Source organism: Nothobranchius furzeri, chromosome 10 (assembly GCF_043380555.1).
Source record: "Nothobranchius furzeri strain GRZ-AD chromosome 10, NfurGRZ-RIMD1, whole genome shotgun sequence".
Lineage (NCBI taxonomy): Eukaryota > Metazoa > Chordata > Actinopteri > Cyprinodontiformes > Nothobranchiidae > Nothobranchius > Nothobranchius furzeri.
The window spans coordinates 54,930,932-54,956,889 of record NC_091750.1 but is presented as its reverse complement, the minus strand read 5'-3'; the positions used below and the strand labels follow the sequence as shown (position 1 = coordinate 54,956,889).

The following is a 25,958-nucleotide window of genomic DNA, read 5'->3' as shown; positions in this document are numbered from 1 at the left end:
TTGATGATTAATACATTGCCATATCTGTTGTTAGCAATAAGAGTAGCACTTACTACTCTTAGGACAGTAGTTTGTCTCCAGCATTTGAGGAAGTTTGGGACTCAATGGTGAGGTTTCTCAATACCCAAGTGCACTAGTATGTTCCTGTGTACATAAAAAATATGTTCTTGGCAAGTACACCAGAAAGTGTGTTGTACCGAGTATGGGAGGACAAGGAAGGTATTTGGAACAGAGCCGTACTCCGTTGCATCATTCCAATGGCTAAAGAAATGACCTTCTGTAAAAATAAATGGCTAGTTTGTCCCTTAAACAACAAAATAGCAGCAATGCAGACATATTCTTTGTATAATATTTGGTCAACTTTTGATCAAAACTGATAAAAGACCAGCATTTCCATTTCCGTTAAAATTAAGAAAAAAAATTTTTTTCACTAAAACGGCTTTTTAAGGCTACGCTGCTTTTATTTTGATAGTGGGTTAGCCAATTAGCATTTTGAGAAAAAACAAATACACCCAGCACATTTTACACACATTTATTTACAATAACGAACAACTTTATATTTCTTTATTTGAATTTCTGATACAAAACAGTTTCTCACGAAGGAACTTGAAGAACGTCCTTCACAATAAGGGTCTCACACTTCCAGATGTACCTCAAAGCATTTGACTCTTGTGATTATTTAATTATTTTTCTCAGATGAAACTCGTGCTGCCGCCTAAAACCCTGGGAAGTCTGAGGAGTAGTTCACTGGTGTTTATTTATTTATTTATTATTTTTGCTCTAGAAGCAAATGACAGGGGATGAACTACAAGAAGGTCATTTTTATTTTAGAGGGAAGTGCATACCTAAATCCTTGCAAGCAAGCAGTATTTTTATGTTCAAGTAAGACCTTACAAATGGATGGCCGCTAGGGTCAAAAGTCCCTGGGAGGGCAATTTTTGAACGAGTACTTTGTCAGATCGTTCAGCCTCCAGCAAAATGACAAGTGCACCAAACTCCCTTTCATCACTGGCAGCGAGTGAAAAGGTAAATATGTAAAACAATGTTTTTGAAAGCCGAAAGTTTTATAACTGCTTGTTACAAATCAGTAAATGTATTTTGTCCTCACAGGCTCCCGTAGAATGAAACTTCGCGTCTCAAATGGCGTTGCCTAGAGACGTAGACACGTTCGCATGTGTTTTAGACCTGATTTTTATGGTTGTATGTTACAAAGCTGCCAATATTTTTCAACAACTGGGCATCATTTGATTCATTAACAACATTTAATGGATATTTCCAGATATTAATGCTAAAAACTACAAATTGTCTTTTCAAAACCTGTGGAAGAAGAGTGGCCATAGTTCATTTATACCAGGCGTGGGGAACCCTGGTCCTCGAGGGCCGGTATCCTGCATGTCTTCGCTCCAACACTTCTGAATCAGTGGTTGATTCACCTGTGCAGCAGCTCATCAGGCCCTGCAGAAGCATGTTAATCACCTGCTCATTGAAATCAGGTGTGTTGAAGCAGGGTTAAAACTAAAATATGCTGAATAGTGGCCTTTAATAGACCAGGGTTCCCTGCCCCTGATTTATACAAAGCATTATAGGTATTGTACATAAATGATAAATGACCCGCACTTGTATAGCGCCTCTCAGAGTAAGGACTCCAAAGTGCTTTTCACTACAGTGTATCATTCATCCATTCACACACACATCCATACACTGGTGGGGATGAGCTACGATGTAGCCACAGCTGCCCTGGAGCGCACTGACAGAGGCGAGGCTGCCGAGCACAGGCGCCACCGGTCCCTCCGACCACCACCAGCAGGCAAGGTGGGTTAAGTGTCTTGCCCAAGGACACAACAGCAGAATTCTCTGTCCGGAGCCGGGATAGAACCTGCAACCTTCCGATTACAGGACAACCCGCTCAACCTGTTGAGCTACTGCTGCCCTAACATCTTTATTCCAGTACCGGTTTTGTTTAAATTTTCCATTTTAATCTCAAAAGAAAAACTGTATTCTTATGGGCATCACCATGCTGTTATTAACGTTTCTTGACATTTTGAGGTTTTTTTTTCATTTATTTTGAATTTTTTTATTGTATCGACACTTGCTCTGCTTTTTTTATTTATTTGTGGCCTTAATACAGAGTTGGACTTCTTCCCAAAACTTTGACGAATAAAAGCTTTTTTTTAACGTCTGAAGTAGATGAAAACAAGAAATCAAAGACAGCCGAGAGCTCAGGAACATGACTCAGTTGGAAGAGAAGATCTCTGTCTTACACCATACCATGTCACACCATACCACGCCATGCCAAACTTTACCATACCATGCCATACCATACCATACCATACCACACCATATCATACCATACCATACCATATTACACCATACCATATCACACTATACCATATTACACCATACCATGTCACACCATACCACGCCATGCCAAACTTTACCATACCATGCCATACCATACCATACCACACCATATCATACCATGCCAGATCATTTTATTTCTAAAGCATGTTTAAAAACACAGCATGACAGTTGAACAAAGTGATGTACAAATACAAAATAAAACACAGTCAGTGAAACAAATAACAGAAGCAACTATTAAAATGGGACACAATAAACTAGTCCAAGTCATAAAAATAGGTCTTTAGATATAAAGGCTGGTTGCGGTGATGCTAACCACAGAATAGCACTAGCCTGAGCTACTGCTAATGAGAAGAGAAAAAAAGGAAGAATGTTGTACAAGTCAGGAATCATTCCAGGGTGTACTGGGAATACCCAGGCTTTGAATGAATGCCAGATAGATCTATGGCTTTTGATCCTTGTCCTCGTTCATCCCCCCTAACCTCTCTCACCAGTGCTACAGACATCGGCCAGACACTTCCTTCTCTGTCTGCAACCCAACACACACTTACAAGTTACAAGCTTTAGGTTGTGTCACAGAGCCATCATGGTAAATCGACCAATCAGCACAAAACTCATTTAATGTCCATGTCCTGGCTGAGTGGGTGGGGCAAACCAGTCTTTCCATTGTAGGGCTTTATTATGGGTTATGTTTGGCCAATTTTCAGAACTCCTGAGCCATTGTGAGCCCCCAAAAAGTTTCATACGTTTTATAGAGGCTCAAAGAGCAGGTTCAGGTTGCAGAAAAATATCTCTTGCTAGTACACTTTTTCCTTGGAGCTCAGTGTCCAATAATGTTGATTTACATGTAAACATAAACCTCTGTTTAACACATGATGAGTGTAAATAAAACAGTTTTAGGGCAATCACACATGTCTTGGGGTTGAGAGGTTTTTTTCCCTTTGATGCCTCAAACTCACATGTGGAAATGCATCGAACTACGACAAGCCATAATCAGCACTGATTAGACTCACACACACACACACACACACACACACACACACACACACACACACACACACACACACACACACACATGCACACACGCACACACACAAAGAAAAAAAAGTTAAACAAATTCTTATCACTGTAAGAAAAATTAGAAGACTTTAGAAACATTTCTTAATTTTGTATAATTTTGAAATAAAGACACATTTACATTACTTTCCAAAAGTCGTGATGTAAAACAGCAGTGCAGTCGGAACTGAGCACCACATGTAAGAAACCTGGCCATTGTTAGCTATGCCTCTTCACGAAGGACGTGGCTCCAAATGGCAGGAGACGTTTATCTGAATTGTGACAAGCTCTCCCGCCGTGGAAGCAGATGTTGGTACAATTAGGCGACGCAGAAACAGATGCAATAGAACTTCTGTGCACCCTTAACTTTGCATTTACGGTATTTCTAGCCAATCAGGACTCACAAAAAGTAGAGCTATTAAACCACTGATGCACTGCAGCAGCTCCAGCCGGAGAGCTGAGCCTGTGAAGAGTCCCTCCAGCTGCAGCTTCTGTCATTATAGCAACGCGCCACACCTCATCGCACCACAGAGCACTTATTCCAACACAACAGGGGAACAGCATCAGCTTTACATCAGCCATGAGCCCCAGCTGAGAAAGAGCAGAGTGTCAGGAGTCGCAGAGGAGGAGAAAGTGGACTGATGGGCAGCAACAAAAGGAGGCTGTCCCATGGACTATAGGAAACTTCATTTAGCGCTTGTGTTTAGTTTGTTTATGTTTTTTTCCCCTGGTCACTCTCTCTCTCTCTCTCTCTCTCTCTCTCTCTCTCTCTCTCTCTCTCTCTCTCTCTCTCTCTCTCTCTCTCTCTCTCTCTCTCTCTCTCTCTCTCTCTCTCTCTCTCTCTCTCTCTCTCTCTCTCTCTCTCTCTCTCACACACACACACACACACACACACACAGACTCCAGGGGATGGGGATTATGGGAGACTCCGTTACGCAGCTACACTAAGCTCACACTGCAGAAGGTCAAGAGGGATGTGAGACAAACAAGTCTATTTTTCTCTAAGTTTGCCCCATTTTATTTATCCGTTTGTCTCGGCTATTGTCACTTATGAACTCCATACTCACCTCCCTCCATGAAGAACAGATTAAACTGTCCAAGTGGTTCAAGCAAATAGGATGAACTATTCTAAAATAGTATTAAACATTTTATCAGGTAAAGTAAACTTTATTTGGTAATAAAATAAAATCACATAACTTTCTGCTGATCTTTGATATATAAATATATATATATATATATATATATATATATATATATATAAGACTTTATTATGCAGCTCAGTTACCATGTTCAAGACTGTTTTCTAAGCCTAGCCTGGTAGTTTATTCCGTACCAAAACAGCGTTATGGCTTATATGAAAACCAGTGGCCTTGCAGGGATCTGAATCCATTTAATCTACCAATTTATACAGACTTACATCATCCATGCAGGTCTAATAAATCCAGTTCAACTATGACTTCTGTACATTTTCTTCTTTCTGACTAAAATAAGTGTTTGCAGGTGCATTTTCACTCTAGTGATTCTTTGTACATTTGGTTAATTACAGGTTTTTGAACACATATCATGTCAAACGTAGGCCGTGAAAAAGACTACCAATATTTTAGTCATCAACTCAACAAACGAAGTACAGAAAATAATACTATTAAATAAACTAATTAAAGATACTTTTCAAAACTGTGTGGATAAAACAACTTCAGTTTTAACTTTTTATAAATTAATGACTATTTAAAGCAGAAAATGATGGAACTCACTGGTGAGAAGCCATTGAATTTAGTTGAATATAAAGTTAATTTAGAATGTGTTTACAAATCTTGAATCTGCCTCTTTCCGTTGCCACTTTGTGTTTGTTTCGTGTTTCTTTATGTTCCGACCTGTACTGTTTGACCATTTTATTTACATATTTAGCTTTGAGTCCTGATTTGGACTTTTTTGCATATTTTTTCTTCTATTGTTTGATTACTGAGATTTGACATCAGACCATATTAAAGGATTTAATTTTTTTGAAGAAGAAGAAGTGAAACCACAAGGCGCTTCACGAGAACAAATAATGAATAAACAAAAAATATTTTTTTTAATTATTACAAATACACAAAAACGAGATAAATACAAATAATTGTGATTATGCTAACTGTGATTCTAATTTTAATTCTGATTCTGAATTTGATTTTAATTCTGGTTCTTACACAGATCTAAAATTGAGCTAATTATAATTCTGGACGGGACCCTGTCTAAATTAAATCTAGATGGAGTGGAACGTTGGTGTGTTGCTGCAAAGTTTGGCAATTAATTCCGAACAAGAATAGTGGAAAAGGCTAGCAGTTTTACCATACCATAATATTTATCTCCATACATCTACTTTAAATTAACACATTTTAGAAGAAGCCATCATCAAGCAAGCAGATCAGTATGCATGCTCAACTATGGTTGCTTCTCCAAGGATGGTCTGGTTTATTCCCACGCGGTCTAATTTAGTTATATGTTTATTGGTTCATTATATAATATTGGCTGAGTAAATAGAAGAAAACTACTCAGTCTGCTGCAACCATTTGAATTCTTGCATGAGGCCCCTCTGGAAATGGTTGAAAAGTGTTTGAAGCATTCTCAATAGAAATCTATTGAAACATAGCAGCATTTGATTATAAATACTGAACAAGAAAAGCTGTGTGTATCCGTCTAATGCTTTAATAAGCAGCCTTTTCATGGTTATAAACAGAAACGGGGTAACAGTAACAGTAGTCATCTTTGTTCATTCGTCAGGACAGCCAGAGGCAGTAAGAAGATCAGCAGTATTCGTCTCCTCTGCCATCGATCAATGTTTTCAGCCTGCTTCCTCTCCTCTTATTTTTCCTCAGTCTAAATAATGAAGACTCGAGGTATGCGGTGGTTTACTCTCCTGTGGAAATGAGGCTGGGTAGCAGCTGTACCCATCAAGGCTCTCTTCAGAGCTGTCATGGCCTCTCTGCTCCTTGGCTAATCACCTGCAACAGGCCTGCAGGAAGGGGCCGCTGCCGCTAACGTCGTCAGTGATGGGTGCGGGTGAAGCTCTCACCGTGAGCACCGTGTTGTCTCATTTGGCGATGAGTGTTTCTGTCTGCCGCTGGGTGCGTGCATGGACAGAGTCTGTGTGTGTGAGAGCTTGTTGGAGTGCAGGTGTGTTTTCCTGGTGGCTCGATGGATGTGCAAATGCCTCAGATAGTGCAACACGGGTCACACACGAAAGCACACACACTTCATAAGCGCTGCCACCTGCCAAAATACATTTGCCCCTCTAGGAGTTACTCATCTGTGTGTAATGGTGCAGCGTGGCACACACCAGTGTACACCAGAGCATCCATTTGTGATGAGACACAATTCACCAGCTGGCATATTGTTGTGTTAAAAAAGTTAAGTTGAGGAAAATCTAACCTGAGCCAAAGAAATAGATTTTTACATCCATTTGTGGAACTCTACAAATGCTCAGTTTGTGCCAAACACAAAATTTCAGTTTTTTTGTGATTGTGAATTTCAGGCCCTAAAGTGGACTGAGTAAAAGCAGCTGTCAGCTCAGATGATTAGTTATCATTCGCTCCAGACATTCAGTAAACACAGGTAGCCTTCTAAAGGCTTTCAGGCAATCCAGATTATTAAAAAGTGCTAGCAAAAGAGCTAGCCACAGTAGGTGAAGCCAATCTGGGCAGCAAACATTCAAATAAAAATCAGGCTTTCAAGTGGACACTACAAAATTCTTAAAGAAGTGTGAGTTTGATTACATGCTTGTTGTAATCATGTAATATGTACAGTTGAGTCAATCATTTTTTAAGTGCACCTTTTAAGTATTTAAGCAAACATTTTGAAATCCTCTTTGGAACGTTGTCTGCTTGTGAAGCTAAAATATGCACATTAATTTGTTTATAGACCAGGTTTTAGAAATGTATGAATGTCTCTGAAACGTTTATTCTAAGAAGAACATTTACCTTTCAGTGATTTAAATGTTAATTATTAGATCAGAACTAGATTTCTCAAAACATTTAAACCAAGATTTGTGGAATAAATAAATAAGTAAATAAAAATATGCATGCTGAGACCAAGAGCTTAAATGTCAGCACACAAGCTTTGTCGTTGCTTCAAAAACACAATTTTTACATCGAAAACGCAACGGCTCAGATTTTGTCCGCTGGGCAACTCAAAGCATTTGATCCAACTATGAATTCTGCATTAAATGCAAGGATTTTAGTGTCTGAAGACTGGTGGATAAACAGCTACTGACTAAATGGTTAAAGTGGTGGTAAACTACAAAAACTGATTTTCAAGAAAACATTACTTGAAATAAAGTAAATATTCTTAAATATCATCCAAACATTCTTGTTTTGAGTTAAAAAAAGTCTGACACTCGGAAGAGCAAAAGTTTTTTGACTAGAATTCTTAAAACTAGCAAAATTATCTAATTTTTTATTTATTTGCTAGTTTTAGGAATTGTAGCTAAACAACCTTTGCTTACCTTACTGGCAGATTATTTTACTCAAAACAAGAAACTTTGAAACATATTTAAGAACATTGCCCTTTTTTATAAGTTATTTTTCTGGAGAATAATTTATTTTCCCTTTAAACTAAAAATAAAATAAAATGTCAAAAGATTAGGCTTTTTTAAAGGGACTTTACGGAGTTTTGAATTTTTATGCTCGCGATTGCCCCCTCAAGCCAAAAGCATAATGGCAGCCTCCATAGTAGGCTCGTGCACGAGGTGCACATGCTGTACGTGCACACTCCTTAACGAAAATGTGTGTGTGTGTGTGTGTGCGTGCGTGCGTGCGTGCGTGCGTGCGTGCGTGTGTGTGTGTGTGTGTGTGTGTGTGTGTGTGTGTGTGTGTGTGTGTGTGTGTGTGTGTGGGACAGAGGACAGGAGAACGTGCAGCTAATTAATTAAATACTTTGGTTCTGTACCTTTCTCTTCAGCACAGCCGACAAAGGTTTAAGATGGATCAGTCTTCCTGCATGCTCAGACCATTCCATTCCCTTGCTTGAAAAATTGTTCCAAAATGAAAGTTGAACCCACATCTTTTTTATCTGTGAATTCAATGCCATTCGGCGAGTCTCAAATAAAAATTTGGGCATCTTACTGTAAAAAAATATATCATTAACTCATTCACTGCCAGCCGTTTCCTGATCACTAACGGCCTTCGCTGCCAGCGTTTCTCACCGTTTTTACTGTTTTTTTAAGAGTCACAGAATGTTGTGCACTAGGATTATGTCGATGCCAAAACAACCAAAACAAAGAGGAGACTCACCTCTTACATCAGGAAGAAGCCGCGTGTTTTGAGCGTTATCCGTTCTTTCATAATCCGTTGTCGAATTGTGATCGGCAGACGCTTTTCCGGTTCGCGCCTCACTTTTTTTACAGGAACGGCCCAAAACGATCTCCAAACACATGGATGTGTTGCTTCCTGATCATGTGATCTGTGACGTATGCGGATGAAGATCGGCTTCAGGGCTGAGATGTTTGTTCTCAGCGCGGGGGCTCGTTCTGATGCTCAAACAGTAAAAAAAATGCAAATGACGACTTTAGTCATCATTGGCAGTGAATGGTTCGATCTAAAATGACGACTTTAGTCGTCAATGGCAGTGAATGAGTTAATGTAAAAAAGAAACTCTAAATAAACTATGTTGACATCCAGAATCAAACCCGGGTCTAATGCACGAGAGTCCGACATCTTACTAGATGAGCTAAAGCGCCAGTGACGTCCTTTGTATCTGTAACATTTATATCCTTGATGACAGCTGAAACAATGTTCAAAGAACGGTTCGAAGCGAAAATGGCTATTTTGTTGCTATTTTGCAGGAAATATCTAGAAGAAAGTAGCTAAGGGTCCTCAGAAATGTAGCTAGCTTTGTCACTAGGCATTAGGAACAGCGACAAAGACTAAAGCTATGGATAGCAAATGCTACGGGCTATGCCTGAGCGTGAACGCACATGAAGCAACTCTCTTTTCCTGTGATTTTACAGAAAAATAGGCAATCACAGTAAAAATGCCAGAGCTCATTCTACAGGACCAGGGCATTGCAGGAGAATGTATGAAGAAGACATTTATTATTTCTATACATGTTTTGGCTGTCAAACTTCCATAATGCCCCTTTAAACTTTCTTAAAAATTTGTTTTTGCAGTGTAAGAACTTCTGAGACCAATGAGGGAAAAAAAAACTGTTTCTGGAAAGAGATATTTTTTTAAATGCTTAAAAAAATGTTTGATAAGGTTGGTCAGATACATCTCTTTGGTCCTGTTCAGTGGGAGTTAAATACTACCTACTGCTGTTTATGTCAAAACTTCTGAGGAAATGGTTCCGATCTGATGCCCCATTAGGGTTAGGGTCCCCAAATTATTAATAATTATCATAGAATCTGACTGGGTTACAGTCCTTTTTTGTGTTTGCCAATGTGTGGTAGCCATATTGAATTGGGTTGACTCGAAAGTTAACCTGCTGCACATTTAAAGGTTAATTTTTCTGCATTTTATCAGAGTCCAGTCAATGGTTCAAGAAATGTTGCTCACAGAAAACATCAATTGCCACCTTTCACCTTTTTTTGGCAGCACATAAAAAACCCGCAGAGGTCACATGGAGCTTCCAGTTTTAGTTGTGGGTCGGGCTTGCTGCATCTTGGTCATTTGGATTTCATTTAAAAATGTATTAGTCAGGAATTGGTCCAGACTGGACCAGAAAAATGTTCTCCTTCAGTGCCAAAAAAAAACCTGTTTAAATATGTTTCCCGTTTTGGCTTCAAGAAATATATAAAGTAGAATATTTGTGTTAGACGGATGAATTTTATAGCATGGTTTCACATTTTTCAAATCTGATCCGTTTGCTATAGCACATCAGCTGCCTCTGCTAGCCTCAGAAGGGCAGGTGCCCAAAGCAAAGCAGGCACTTTTCTTTTTCCAACAGAAGATACCCAACCATCTATGTTTGTGTTAACATGTCAAAGCAGACATGTGAGTAACTCTAAATGAACAGCTCTGCTCCCAGTCAGCCCTACCAGAACGTGTTAATTGAGGAGATCTACTTTGCAGCTCATGTTGCAACTCTTGCCGATCTGATCAATGGGGTTAAGGCTGAAGCTTTAAACAAGCTTCATCCACTCCAAAAGAGGAACATAGTTGTCTTTCTGAGCTGGAAATTTGAAATCCTAGACCTGGAGACCAGTAGAAGAGCTTTGAGTAACGTTTTAGGAGAAACACTCTGCTCCAAACCTCAAAACAAATCTCAGACTAATGCTGCTGAAGTGTGAAATGAGACAGCTGAAGATGACAGCTAATGCAAACTCAACAGACAAACAGACAGACAGACAGGAATATGAATAAGGAGTGAGACAGGGAGGTTTGACGGTGTAGTCAGGCATGTAAAGGCAACTGGAGCCACCACTGTGCTTCTTGCCCCTGCGGTGCTCAGAAAAACGGGGGAAAAATGAAGCTGCGGAGAGGGAAGATAGAACCAGAGACGAGAGAAAGAGAAACGACGTTGATTAACTCAAACAAAATGACAAGACATGAAAGAAAGCAAGACGAAAAGAGGAAATAGGTGAGAGAAGCATATGAGGAGGTAGGCTGTCAGACGCTGCTTTAATCCACCGTGTGACTGCAGCATTAAACAAACTTCCTGCATGTTCATCGCTCTGCCCCTAGATGTGCTCACTGCTGATGCCCGTGCCCTTGCTTTTGAGTATGCTGCCCCTAACAAGCCGAACATTTGTCAGCAAAGTCAGGAAGCTGTTACTGTTGTCATGATGCAAAAAGTGGCAGTGGTGGCCCACAGAAACACTGCCAGATATTACATTAGCTAAGGTGTGTGTGTGTGCACGTGTGTTTACGTATGTGTGCAGCTCTCACCAGCACTTGATTTGGCTTGATAGAGCCACTTCTGGGAGTTTGTAAGAGCCAAGAGCCATCTAGTCTTTGTGCTTCATGAAGGCCATTAATGCAGAGCTCATTTAGCTCTGGACCCAGCCCAGGAAACTAGTCTCATGTGTTTCCTCGACGTCTGTTTGCTCTGCCGTCATGTGGCTGTTTGATGTTTGTGATTTATGAGTCGGGTAGTGGGTTTTTCCTCCTACACAGCAAAATATTTCATGTGTTTTAGGGCATGTGGGAATTTGCAGATTATTTGATTTGTCTTAAAACATAAGCTGGACTCTGTTTCAGTTGTGTGGCTGACAAAGCTAAAATAATGTATCGATTGCTTGGATGTGGATTTATAAATGTGTTCTTTAAACAATTCTTTGAATTATCTTCACGCATTTTTTGTTATTAAAGGGACATTATGGAAGTTTGATAGCCAAAACATGTATAGAAATAATACATTTCTTCTTCATACATTCTCCTGCAATGCCCTGGTCCTGTAGAATGAGCTCTGGCATTTTTACTGTGATTCCCTGTTTTTCTGTAAAATCACAGAAAAAGAGAGCTGCTCGGGTCGAGCAGGCTGCTTCATGCGCGTTCACGCTCAGGCATAGCCCGTAGCGTTTGCTATCAGTAGCTTTAGCAGCAGACAGAGAGTTAGTGCCAACTCAGCGACTTTGTCGCTGTTCCTAAAGCCTAGTGATGAACCTAGCTACATTTCTGAGGACCCTTAGCTACTTTCTTCTAGTTATTTCCTGCAAATTAGCAACAAAATAGCCATTTTGGCTCCAAACTGTTCTTTGAACGTTGTTTCAGCTGTCATCAAGGATATATATATATATATATATATATATATATATATATATATATATATATATATATATATATATATATATATATATATATATATATATATTACAGATACAAAAGACATCACTCGTGCTATAGCTCACTCAATAAGGCGGTGAACTCCCGTGTGGAAGACCCGGGTTTGATTCTGGATGTGAACTTAGTTTATTTAGAGTTTATTTTTTACATTGATGGTATATTTTTTTACAGTAAGATGCCCAAATTTTTATTTGAGACTCGCCGAACGGCATTGAATTCACAGATAAAAAAGATGTGGGTTCTACTTTCATTTTGGAACAATTTTTCAAGCAAGGGAAGGGAATGATCTGAGCATGCAGGAGGACTGACCCATCTTGAACCTTGGCTGTGCTGAAGAGAAAGGTACAGAACCAAATTATTTAATTTATTAGCTGCGTGTTCTCCTGTCCTCTGTCCTCCGGGCCACACACACACACACGGACTGTCTGAGCTGTTATTTTCGTTAAGGAGTGTGCACGTACAGCATGCGCGCCTCATGCACGAGCCTACTATTGAAGCTGCCGTTACGCTTTTGGCCTGAGGGGGCAATCGCGAGCATATTAATTCAAAACTAAGTAAAGTCCCTTTAAAAAACTATTGGCTGAAGCTAATGACCGCTTTTTAAATCATAATTAATGCTTGAAATATTTACCAACTTTTTTTGCAATCAAACAATTGAAATGTTAAATTTACCTAACCAATTTGTGTCAACTGGTTGTACCAAACCTAGCTGCTTAAATGTAAGGAGTAAACTAGTGATGGACAACATATCTGTATCAATATCGTATCACATTAGTCATTTTTTCAAATATCGGTATCTGTTTGATAAATAAAACTGGGCCAATATTAACAATCGATATTTTTTCCATCATGTCTCCATTTGTTTGCCTGTTTTAGAGGGTGAGGTGGGGGGGGGGGGGTGATGTGTGATTGTTTAGTCATGTGACAGTGAATGTAATCATCTTAGAAGAGTAAATGTGTGATGTGTGTACATAATAATGTAAATTCAGCTTTATTAATGTTCATTTTATACAAAATCAGCAGATTTTAGAAGCATTAATGTCAGTCTATCGGTATCGGCTGATATTGGTTATCGGCCATAACAGTGATCTTAATATTGGATATCGGTATCGGCCCAAAAAAGTCATATCGGTGCATCACTAGAATATACAATAGTATCCATCCATCCATCCATTTTCATCCGCTTATCCGGAGTCGGGTCTGGGGGCAGTAGCCTAAGGCGAGAGGCCCAGACTTCCCTCTCCCCAGCCACTTGGGCCAGCTCCTCCGGGGGAATCCAAGGCGTTCCCTGGCCAGGTGAGAGACATTGTCCCTCCACTGTGTCCTGGGTCTACCTTTAGGTCTCCTCCCAGTTGGACATGCCCAGAAAACCTCACCAGGGAGGCGTCCAGGAGGCATCCTGACCAGATGCCCGAGCCACCTCAACTGGCTCCTCTCGATGTGGAGGAGCAGCAGGTCTACTCCGAGTCCTTCCCGAATGACCGGGCTTCTCACCCTATCTCTAAGGGAGAGCCCAGCCACTCTTCGGAGAAAACTCATTTTGGCCGCTTGTATCCGCGATCTTGTTCTTTCGGTCACTACCCAAAGCTCATGACCATAGGTGAGGGTAAGAATGTAGATCGACTGATAAATCAAGAGCTTCGCCTTCTGACTCAGCTCTCTCTTCGCCACGACAGACCAGTACAATGCCCGCATCACTGCAGATGCAGCACCAATCCGCCTATCCAGGGTATCTGCAGGTTTACGGGAGCCAAATTTAAGACTTTTTAAGACCTTTTTCAAGGCCACTTTCAGGAAAATTTTATAGAATTAAAAGAATCTTGTTTATTAAGTCTTTGGTAATTTAAGACTTTTGACAGCTGTATTTAAGGATTATTAGTCATTTTTAAGGATTTTTAAGACCTTAAAATTGAAAAAGCTAATTTAAGACTTTTTAAGGAACCGCGGATACCCTGCTATCGATCTTACGCTCCAGTTTTCCCTCACTTGTGAACAAGACCCCGAGATACTTAAACTCTTCCACTTGGGGCAGGACCTCATCCCTGACCCAGAGAAGGCTTTCTACCCTTTTCCAAATCAAGACCGTGGTCTCAGATTTAGAGGAGCTGATTCTCATCCCAGCTGCTTCACACTCGGCTGCGAACCGCTCCAGCAAAAGCTGAAGATCACATTCTGATGAAGCCAACAGGACCACATCATCTGCAAAAAGCAGAGACCTGATCCTCAGGCCACCAAAACGGATGCCCTCCACACCTTGGCTGCGCCTTGAAATCTTGCCCATAAAGGTTATGAACAGAATCGGTGACAAAGGGCAGCCTTGCCAGAGTCCAACTCTCACTGGGAACGAGCCAGACTTACTGCCGGCAATGCAGACCAAGCTCTGACACCGGTCACACGGGGACCTAACAGCCTATATCAGAGGGCCTGGTACCCCATACTCCCGGAGTACCCCCCACAGGACCCCCCGAGGGATGTGATCAAACGCCTTCTCCAAATCCACAAAACACTTGTAGACTGGTTGGGCAACTTCCCACGCACCCTCCAGGATCCCCCTAAGGGTATAGAGCTGGTCCAGTGTTCCACGGCCAGGACCAAAACCACATTGCTCCTCCTGAATCTCAGGTTCAACAATCTGACGGATCCTGCTCTCCAGAACCCCTGAATAGACCTTACCAGGAAGGCTCAGGAGTGTGATCCCCTTGTAGTTGGAACACACCCTGCAGTCTCCCTTTTTAAATAAGGAGACCCCCCCCCCGGTCTGCCAGTCCAGTGGGACTGCCCCCGATTACCACGCGATATTGCAGAGCCGCGTCAGCCAACACAACCCCACAACATCCAGAGCCTTAAGGAACTCTGGGCGGATCTCATCCACCCCTGGAGCCTTCCTGATAGAGAAAAAGTGGTTTTCGTTGACATTACTGTTTAAAATCATAACTGCCTTTTAAGTAAAACACCTGTTGCTTCATTAAATGCAAGTGTTATCCTTTGCCAGCTTTCCCGTCTCAATAGGGAGGACAACGACCTTCCTCAGACCACGCTGTTCTGTGTTATCAGTTACACTCCCATGGGAAATAGAATGTTGACTGAATGCACCTGGTTTTGTTGGAGGGAAATGTGACATTGTTTTTACTCCCTAAGTTAAACAGCTTTCCACCTGAATCTCTACGGAGCAGTTTAGGAATGTGATGGGATGTGCTTTGTGTGTGTGCTTTGTTAATAAAAACTCTCAGAGAGAGAACGAATGTTCGCTGAGAGATCCAGTGAACCATGCTTGGGTGGGTATTCATTTCATCTCTCCACTTTGCAAAGTAGAACTGAACAATACTATTGTTCTAATCCGCTGTGCGTTTGACTTCTCTTTAAGGTGACCTGGTATTATTAAAAAATAACCCAACACTTGCCACAGAGGAGCTTTTTAACCACCTCAGTGACTTCAGCACCAGAGATTTGAGAGGCCAACCCAAAGTCCCCAGACTCTGCTTCCTCACTGGAAGACGTGTCGGTGGGATTGAGGAGGTCTTCAAAGTATTCTGCCCACCGATCCACAAGTCAGCAGCACACCGTCCCCACTATAGATAGTGTTGGTAGCGCACTGCTTTCCCCCCAGAGGCGCCGGATGGTGGACCAGAATCTCCTCGAGGCCGTACGGAAGTCTTGCTCCATGGTCTCACTGAACTCCTCCCATGCCCAGGTTTTTGCCTTGGTGACCACCTGAGCCGTGTTCCGCTTGGACTGCCGGTACCCGTCAGCTGCCTCTGGAGTCCCACAGGCCAAAAAGACCTGATAGGACTCTTTGTTCAGCTTGACAGCATCCCTAACTGCCGGTGTCCACCAGCGGGTTTGGGGGTTGCCACCACGACAGGCACTGACGATTCTAAGACCACAGCTCTGGTCGGCCGCCTCAACAATGGAGGCACAGAACAGGGTCCATTCAGACTCAATGTCCCCCGCCTCCCCCAGAACATTTTGGAAGTTCTGTCGGAGGTGGGGATTGAAGCTCCTTCTGACAGGAGACTCCACCAGACGTTCCCAGCAGACCCTCGCGATACGTTTGGGCCTGCCTGGTCTGACCGGCATCCTACCCCACCATCTGAGCCAAGTCACCACCAGGTAGTGGTCTGTTGACAGCTCCGCCCCTCTCTTCACCCGAGTGTCCAAGACATGCGGCCGCAGGTCAGACAAAACAACAACAAAGTCGATCATTGAGCTGCAGCCTAAGGTGTCCTGGTGCCAAGAGCACATATGGACACCTTTATGTCTGAACATGGTGTTCATTATGGACAATCCATGACTGGCACAGAAGTCCAATAAAAAAACACCACTTGAATTCAGATCGGGGGGCCGTTCCTCCCAACCAAACCTCTCCAGGTCTCACTGTCGTTGCCCACGTGAGCGTTAAAGTCCCCCAGCAGAATGAGGGAGTCACCGGAAGGAGCGCTGTCCAGCACCCCCTCCAAGGTCTCAAAAAGGGTGGGTAGTCTGAACTGTAGTTTGGTGCTTAAGCACAGACCACAGTCAGAACCCGCCCCTCCACACATAGGCAGAGGGAGGCTACCCTCTCATTCACTGGTGTAAACCCCAACGTACAGGCACCAAGACGTGTGGCAACTAGTATGCCCACCCCTGCTTGGTGCCTCTCAGTGGGAGCAACTCCAGATTGGTAGAAAGTCCAACCCCTCTCAAGGAAACTGGTTCCAGAGCCAGAGCCATGCGCTGAGGTGAGTCCGACTATATCTAGTCTGAACCTCTCAACCTCACACACCAACTCAGGCTCCTTCCCCACCAGAGAGGTGACATTCCATGTGCCAAGAGCCAGCTTCTGTAGCCAAGGATCAGACCGCCAAGGTCCCTGCCCCTGACTACTACCCGTCACACACTGCACCCGACCCCTTTGGCCCCTCCCACGAGTGGTGAGCCCATGGGAAGGTACAATAATATACATTTGTATGTTAATAGTAAATGTATGTTAGTCTTTATATTAAAGCAACTTGCTTTAGTGGAAACAGTTGACATACTTTGGGAAAGTAAATTCAATGTCTTATTTTTTACAGTGTAGATGGTTTTCCTAGGGTGGCAGGTTCCAGAGAGGCAAGTTTATTTTCATGTAAGTTCAACATTTCCTATTTTTACAGTATATTTTTTTGCTCATAAAGCACAAGGGGTTTACTGTGGCCATTTCTCCATGGTAAATGGCCTGTATTTTTAGGGTTCTACAACCCCCCAAGGCGCTTCACAGCACAATCAAGCCTTATTTATGATTCTGCGTCAATATGGAGACACGCAACGCCATTATTTATTGCTGCGAGGGCTCTCCAGCAGGCTTGAGAGGATGAATAGAGTCGAGCTCACTTGCATAAACATCTGGAGAATCCAAGCTTGTGATTGGTCAGGACACTTCTTCCTTTAAATTTGTCAACAGCGCCACCATTGTGCCCTCAAAAAAACAAAGAGAGCTGAAAATATCTAGCGGCAGACATAGAGCAGCTTGAAGAATATCTCATGGAAAAACTAAAAATATTAAAGTTTTATTCACTCGTGACTGGAGGAGTAAGATGATACACAGCAAGCATTTTATGCATGGATGGAAATGGGAAACGTGGGTTTAGAGGTGGTGAGTGCATGAAGAGGTGAAGGAGAACGAGGGACACATTTGTCCGTGTTTAAAAGTATCTGAAATACAAAAACCACAATATAAACACAATAGTAAATGCACTATGCTGGACTGGATACATGACAGGATACCACAGAACAGCGCTACGCCCTCTGTTGTCCTGGCGAGGAATTGCTTTGCAACACTGCGTCAATATGTGTGTGTCTCTCCCTCGTTGAGCTGACGCAGAAGCATAAACTAGGCTTCAGTCACCCATTCACATGCTGGTGATGAAGAGCTAAAGTGTAGCCATAGCTGGCCTGGGGTGTACTGAAGGAAACGAGACTGCCGAACACAGGCACCATCAGTCCTTTCAACCACCAGCAGACAAGGCAGGTTAAGCAACTTCTCCAAGGACACAACAGCTTTGATATAGTAATATACTTGTAACATGATAACAAAATGTTCATTTAAACATACATTTAAACAATGAGGCTTAATGGAACCAGTTAAAATAACTAAGTTAAGTAATTTGAACATTGCCGTTTTTAGAGTGCTGGTGGCTCTGGGGCATGGCACTGAGGGGAAGATGTCACTAGAAAAATAATGTCTAGTCATCCCAGTTGTTAAAATGATTATTAAATAAGTGTGAAGTGTAAAGGTGTAAAGGGTGATGGTGGCACAGGACGTAAGTGCTCGGCCCGTAATCAGAAGGTTGCAGGTTCGAGCATTGCTCAGTCTGTCACTGTCGTTGTGTCCTTGGGTAAGACACTGAACCCCCCTTGCCTGCTGGTGGTGGTCGGAGGGACATCAAATACAGACCATTTACCATTTTAAAAGTGAACATTTGCAATAGGGCTACATGATATTAGAAAAAACTGTGATATGCGATGACAGTGATTATATTGCGATGACGATATTGCTTGCGATAAATAAAAACTTAACTCAGGAACAAAAATAATTAAAAACAAAGAAAGAAAGAAATGACAAAAAATCATATACATTAGAAAAGCAAAAGATGTGAGGAAAGTGAAAAAGAAAATGAACAAGAAATGGCAATCAGTGGATCCCGGGAAAGGCAGAATCAGCAGAAAGAGGAAAACAAAGCTAACTCAGATGTTTGCTAACCATCAAAATTAAGTGTTGGGGGCGGGCATCTAAATTATGAGAACCCGCACAATTGGCCAAATGGGTGAAGAGCTCTGTTTGATTTGTTAAAAAAAAATCACGCTTCCGTTTGATTGACAGAATGCATTATGTTTAGCAAACATTTGAGCTGACCATTTATCGTGATATTTATCTGTTCTTTGCATTATGCATATTGGGCATGCTGATATCGTAACGATATATTTATGATATATTGTGCAGCCCTAATTTGCAGTGAAATCAAATCCTGCCTCTCTGGTGGAATTTCATGCCACACCTTTGCTACCATAAGAAAACCATCTATGATACTTTATGCACAGGGAGAGTTTTAAGACTCAATCCCTGTGGGTATCAGCCTCATTTACACACTTTTGGTGAGATTTGACTTTATTTCTGTTGTCTCATTCGGGTTTAGCTTGCTACCATCTCCAGGAATCAAACAGGACCCTTTATATGTCTTGTGCAAAGAACACCAGCACATGTTTGTGATCAATCAAAGAATATAGGATTGTTTTGTAGCTCCATAAAGTCTTACAAGAGCCGTTGTAAAACTCATGATGAGCTCTTCCTCTCCAGCTGCCCGCCAGCCTCCTGCAGCAGGTCAAGAGTGAGCTGGCAGATGGAAAAATGGAAGGAGAGCGGTGGCTAAAAATCTGAATGAAATGCAAGGAAGTTAAAAGCATTGGGCTGGATGAAAGAGAGGTGGGAGGTGGAGAAGCAATAAGTGGCAAAGCACTGACAAACCATTGCTCTGACAGCTTTGGTGTCTCAAATGAGAAATTATTGAAATCTGGTTTAAATCTTGTGAAATCTAAACTCTTGCAGGAGTGGGCTGAATGTTGCAACGTGCTGTAATAGGCTTGAGCACTACGATTAAAATGCAAATTAAGTGTTTGCTGCAAAGGCTTTTTCCTGCTTCCAAGCAGCAATGACAACACCTGTGCTAACCCCAATTATCAGAGGTGAGCTCTGATTGGTTTTGGTCCTGCAACTCAGTCAAACTGCACCATTAGCATCAGGGCAAGCTGGGGATAAACACATGAAAACCAGAATAAAGGATCAGTACTTGTTGGGAGGCCCACCCCTTCATCCCACCAGATGTTTTTTCCCACCCAACCAACCGCGTGCGCCCACTAGCGGCCACATGTGTGCACGTGCATGCGCGTACTTACGGTAGAAGACGTATTCCGTGTAGCTGGACCAGACCTTGTCCTCCGTGTGCTGGTTGACAAACGAGGCCGTGACTGATGAGTTGCAGGCCACCATCTGGAAGCCGCACTCCGACAGCATGTCAAACGCTCTCTCCAGGTGTTTGAACTTGAGGTAAAACCGGGAGGTGTACCGATCTGGAGTCCTGTCCGGGTCCCGGCTCTCGTTCAAAGTCTCCCCGAACACTTCTTTAGCGAGGGCCACCCTGCCGCATATCAGTATCCGAGGTACCCTCCTGAACTTGGCGTCGGTTTGACTCTCCCGGCCCATGGTGCACGAGCCCCGGTACCCCACCGTGATGAAGCCGCTCTTCCTATCCGCTGGGACGAGAGAGGGCGGGGGGCACTGCCGCTGGTCGCTGCCCTGAGATCCGTCCTCGTGGTCGCTGTGGAAGTAGTCATCCGGGCTGTGCTTGATGTCGTCCTGGGTCAGGAGCTTCACCAGGTCGGGTAGCTGGAAGTACTCTGCCTCTTTCCTGAGCCTTCCCTTTTCCGGGAAGTGGTCCGGCAGGACGACCTGCTTGTCCCGGAGGTAGTCCAGAACATATCGGAATAAAAAGCCGTCCCTGTCGATGAAAAAACGCCCCTTGGGGTCTCTAGCCAAGTCATTAGACGCTTCTTTTTTGGACGAGAAAAGCTTACCAAGCAGCGAGTTCGGGGTGCCCACCAAAGTGGAGTGGCGCGTGTAATAAACCTGCCCCCCCACGTTTAGTTCAACTACATCTGGGAAACTGTTCTGGACTGACGCCTGCTCTCTGGGGTTAGTCCTACAGTTCCCACTCAGCGCCATTCTTTCCGTCATGAACGCACCTCTTTCTGATGCAAGTAAAAAAATAAAAAAGGGAAAGATAATAAATTAGATTTGCGTCAAAAGTTCTTCTGAGGCAACTTCATCTCACAGCCTAAACGCGCAAAGCATGCTTCTCCTCCAAAATTAAATACTAACTGATGGGTTTCTGAGGAGGATAAAAGAATCAGAGCTGCGTGAGAGGAAAAGTGTCTCAGGGCGCATGGAAGGCTTGCATTAGTGGCTGTAGGACTGCGATCGCCTCTGGGAGAACGGCTTCTACAGGAGCGATGGAGGCTGAAGGATGCCCAATGCAGCGAGAGAGAGAGAGAGAGAGAGAGAGAGAGAGAGAGAGAGAGAGAGAGAGAGAGAGAGAGAGAGAGAGAGAGAGAGAGAGAGAGAGAGAGAGAGAGAGAGAGAGAGAGAGAGAGAGAGAACTTGCCTCGCAGTGCCGTTCTGCTTCCTGGGAAAATGCAGGAATCTTTATCCAGGCAAAAGGAAGAAACACAATTAAAGTCGATCAACTTCTTTTAGGAAAAACAAGAAAACGATGCTTTCTCCTGAACCTTCCTCGAAATATTTCCATGTAGGCTGAGAGAAAACTTCACAGAGATTCAGGCATCTATTGAATTCGTTTATCCACAGTTAAAACAAAACAAAGACAATCTTCGACACATTCATAGTTTCTGCTCTTGTCGGGTGGTGTTAGTTTAGAGCTGATGTGTGTCATTCAGCAGCAGAGAGGAGCTGACCCGTCGCTGCTGGCTGCTCTTACCCGGAGCTGTCCGCGGTGCTGAAAGGAGCATCTCCCCTCCCTTCCTCTCCTCTCCTTCCCTGCGCGCGCTCGCACCGACTCCCTTTCCCAACAGAGTTGGGTGGTGTCTCCACCGCCCCCTCACCCCTCCTCCTCCTCCTCCTCCTCCTCCCCCTTCTCTTCCAATACACGTTTACACAAAAACACATTCACTCTTTGGTTAAAATAAAGTGATTTTTCACAACTTTTGCATTTTCTTAGCTAATGGAAATCTTCCATATTTTTCTGCATGTTTGTATTGGGACTCAAACTAAAACCCACGTTTCCTCGAATCTGTTTGCAAACATCAGACCATGACTTATTTCGGTACCTAAAATAAGATATTTTCAAACACTATATTATACTGCATCATGTTGTTGTCTGCATTGTCAAAGAAATTCTAGTGTTCAAAATCCAAATAAGATTTATCTCTGCTTTATAAAATGAGCAACAGCGCCTCCATCTGGCTGCTTGGTGTTTTTTATTTTCAGGCAAGGAACAGTACTGCTCTGGTTTAGCTGCAGCTGTGCACATGAACACCTTAGTGCAAGTTATTCACTTCCAGCTGATCATGAATAAGGTCAAAATCATCACTTTGAGCTTATTTTTACTTTTTTTATCTTAAGTCATGTGTTTCACTTGTTCCACGTCATAACATTTTAGAATAAAAATGATTAATAGTTTTCTACCTGGGAAAAGATATTTAATCTATGATGCACATAAATATTAAACACACACCTAAAGCTTCAGCTCACACTGCAGTAAAAATTAAATATATGGAATTCTAAAGTCAAAATGCACAGTCTGTGTTCCTGACAGCCTTCTGTAGGTTTTTGTCTTTTAGCTGTCCACTCTGATCCAACTTTGCCTTCAGACAAACTTGGCATTTCCTCAGTGAGAGTGTGTGTTCTGCCTCTAGGGGAAATGTGTTCCTGCTGTTTAAACTGCAGCCCAACATGAAGAAAGCAACAACAAAAATCTGAAGCATATATAGTAAAATTTTAAATATGATTGTTGTTGATCTAAATGCTTAATTCAACATATTTGTGCTTCAAGAAGAAGACTTGATGGTCATAGAGTTATTAGTTATGCCATTTTGCCTCCAAGATTTAAACAATGTATCAAAAATTTTACAAGGTACAGTCTCCCTGATAAGAGTCTTGAATACAGAAAATGAAGGTGCTGACAGTTAAAAAGGTCAAATATGGAGTAGAGAAAGGTAATTTCACCCTTAATTAATTCTTCTTAAAATAACTGTGATTAATCTTTTTTTAAGCTAAGATCGGTTTCACTACCAGGCCTTGTCACTGCCAGTTCAGTATTTCAAATCTAAATGGAAACTGGACAAAAATAGGGTTGAAAAACTATTGTGACCAAAAAAGTAACACATAGGCTGATATAAAATTTGTCAAAGAGACATTTGTGTATTTTGTGGATTGATGAGAAAAAAGTTATGGAAATGTGGGGTAAAACTATCATTGTACCAGGAGAAAAACACGGTAGAGGTAGTGTGATGGTCTGAGACTGTTTTAGGACCTGGATGACCAAGAACCAAGGATTCTGTTTTCTACCAGTTAGTCCTGAAAGAAAATATCTGTCTATGGGTGTTAAGCAGGCTGTTGATGCCATAAAACTGTATTTTGTTTTCATTCAGGTTATTATTATTTTTACTGATCTGAAACATTTTATTGAAAAGAAGCAATAACAGAGAAAATCTGTAAGTACACATTTCTAATCTGCAGTTATTTTTATTACAGGTGGGACTGACTGGAAAAAAACATTTTTAATGTTTTTTTGTCTGAATATAATCAGTCACTCGGAGTTTTTCATGCAAGCTGAACATGAGATAGTCTCCTACACCCATCTCCTGCATTAGCTTCTGATGCTAATGCTAGGATTTGAAAATCCTCCCAGATCTATGTCACACTGTGAATTAGCATTCATGGACTCATGATGGGGAAGGCTGTTGTTGTTGTTGTTGTTGTTGTTGTTTTAACGTCCAGTTATCAGTAGTGGACGTCTCGGCTAGTTTAAACTAACGTTAGCATTAGCAACTTCACGGCAGAGATCCTCCAGGCGTGTTTTAATTGTGGAGATAAGACATCCACGTTGCAAGTCAGTGGTAGAATTATGTTGCTGTTACTCAAGCTGGGGCGAGATGTGCAAAAATCAGAAAATGAGACTCCAAAACCTGCTGTCTGAAGCTCAGCTGTGATGTCACAGGCTTTCCCTGCTGAGACAGGGGTTTGTGGGCGATTGTGCCCTGAGTTATGCCTGCAAGGTATTCATTCCTTACAGAGACAACTGCGAATGGAATGATTAAATGAGTAATCTACTCCTTTAAACTTTTATTTAACTAGATTACAAAAAACACATAGAGATCAAAACCTCTTTCACAAGGGTGACCTGTTTGTCATAGCAGATAAGATGATAAGATTAAAGTAACAAAAACCATTAAAAAGCTGCTTTTACCTAAATGTTTTATTTTCTTATTTTTAACTTTCATCTGTTTATGAATTTTTATCATTGAATGACTTTTTTTTCTGATGTTAATCTATTTCTGTTTTGAGATCATTATGATTTTATGACTTTATATTTTAGTTTGTCTTGATCTTTGTGAAGCACTTTGATTCTATGTCTGGGATAAGTGCTAATGTAAAGAAAATGTAGTTTCTTATTTAGACTCAGAAACCATTTTTTACTGGTTGTTTCTGATTATAATCAGTCACTTTGAGGTTTTCTTGCAGGTTCAACATGAAAATAGTCTCCCACACCTATCTCCTGCATTAAATTTGAAAATCCTGACAGTTCTACGTCACACTGTCACTTAACATTCAAGGACTCACCCATATGGGCTCGTAACGAGGAAGGTTGTTGTTGGTTTAGCAACCAGGAAAGAGCAGAGAACGTCTTGGTAAGTAGAAGCTAACTGTTAGCATTAGCAACTTCACCGCACAGCAGAACTCCTCCAGGCTTGTGTTGTTTGTAGAGATTAACATTAACATTGCAGAGAAAACAGAGTCAGTGGTACAGTTGCATTTCTGTTAGCCAGTCAGTGGCAAGATCTCTAAATATCAGGAAGTAAAAGTCCAAATCCCACCGCCTGAAGCTACTGTTGTCAAACAGGAGCATCTGAGCTTCATTTCCTCAGAGAACGACTTAGGCCTGCACCATACTTTCCATTTGCTGACGCGTGTTTAAAGGCTGCCTCATGTAAGTTGTGTTGATTTGAAGTGTTGTTCGTCCATGTCCTCTGAAATTAACGCAACACATTTGAATGCTGCAATATCCAAGTAATCAGTAGGTGGAGTTGACAAAGCAAGACTCCTTCTCTGGTTTAGAGGTCTTTCAGACCATCTACAGTATCGCTGCTCTCTTTTTTTCTGCCATGACCTCAAAATTAACCAGTTACTGATGTCTTCTATCAATGCCATGTTTGTTTGGTTGTACCCTACAAACCCAGCTCTCTATCCAGTCTTAGTGCTCTACTGTGCCCCCTAGTGAAACACTCCAGTATAACATGCCGTGCAGCAGCAAGTTTCGTGAACAAGGCCTGCTGCCTGCACCAACACGAGGTTAAAAAGCAAGTATATCCCAGGCCTTGCATTCAAACATAATAAAAACATCATCACAGTTGACATTTTAGAAAGACATTCTGCTTCAAGTGGCTGGACCAGAAGAAATGATTACAGGCCCATTGTTGTTTCTTCATTTCAGTTTTGTATCACTTCATACAAAATGTATGTTAAAATATTCATGTCACAAGTGCAGCAGCAACATCCATAATTTATTATTTTATCCAAGAGACAGATTTTTAATTGTTCACATGAAAAAGAAATGGACTTCTTCCACTCAGAAGTGAAATCAGCGAGCACTTTACTTCCCTGAACACGCAAAAATGTTCACAGCTCACTCCTTTTCTTCATCTGCTTCCTTTTGTGATGCACAGTAAAAAAAACATTGAAGGGAGTCTTCTGCCTGTCCCAGATGGTTGAAATACACAGCACACTTCTCCCACTTCCAGCTCTCATTACGGCCACACACGGATCGAAGCCAAGCAATGAGAAATCTGCAAGTACGGCAAGCCGACACTCCATGCATAAATTCACTCAGCTCAAGAGAGGGCAACTGTTTGCTAAAATCACTTTCTGTGTGAGAAGTCTCCAACTTTTCTCAGACCCCTGGAGGTTCATCTAACTGTTAATGTATCTTCCTTTGAGTGACAATGATGTTAGCTTTGAAGAGTTCTTAGAAAGATGTTTATTTT

General features: G+C 42.0%; 1 protein-coding gene across 2 annotated transcripts in view; it reads right to left on the bottom strand.

The window, feature by feature from the left end:
• The window catches only part of kctd16b (potassium channel tetramerization domain containing 16b), a 144,460-nt gene extending 122,704 nt beyond the window's left edge, over positions 1-21,756 (bottom strand). The window contains exon 1 of one of the 2 annotated variants that reach the window (XM_054730700.2): positions 20,076-21,756. In XM_054730700.2, coding sequence (XP_054586675.1) covers positions 20,076-20,913 — 838 coding nt within the window. In that variant the 5' untranslated portion in view covers positions 20,914-21,756. The remainder of the gene's footprint in view (positions 1-20,075) is intronic. The other variant, XM_015961281.3, reaches the window with a different exon arrangement.
• Positions 21,757-25,958: the final 4,202 nt, after the last annotated feature.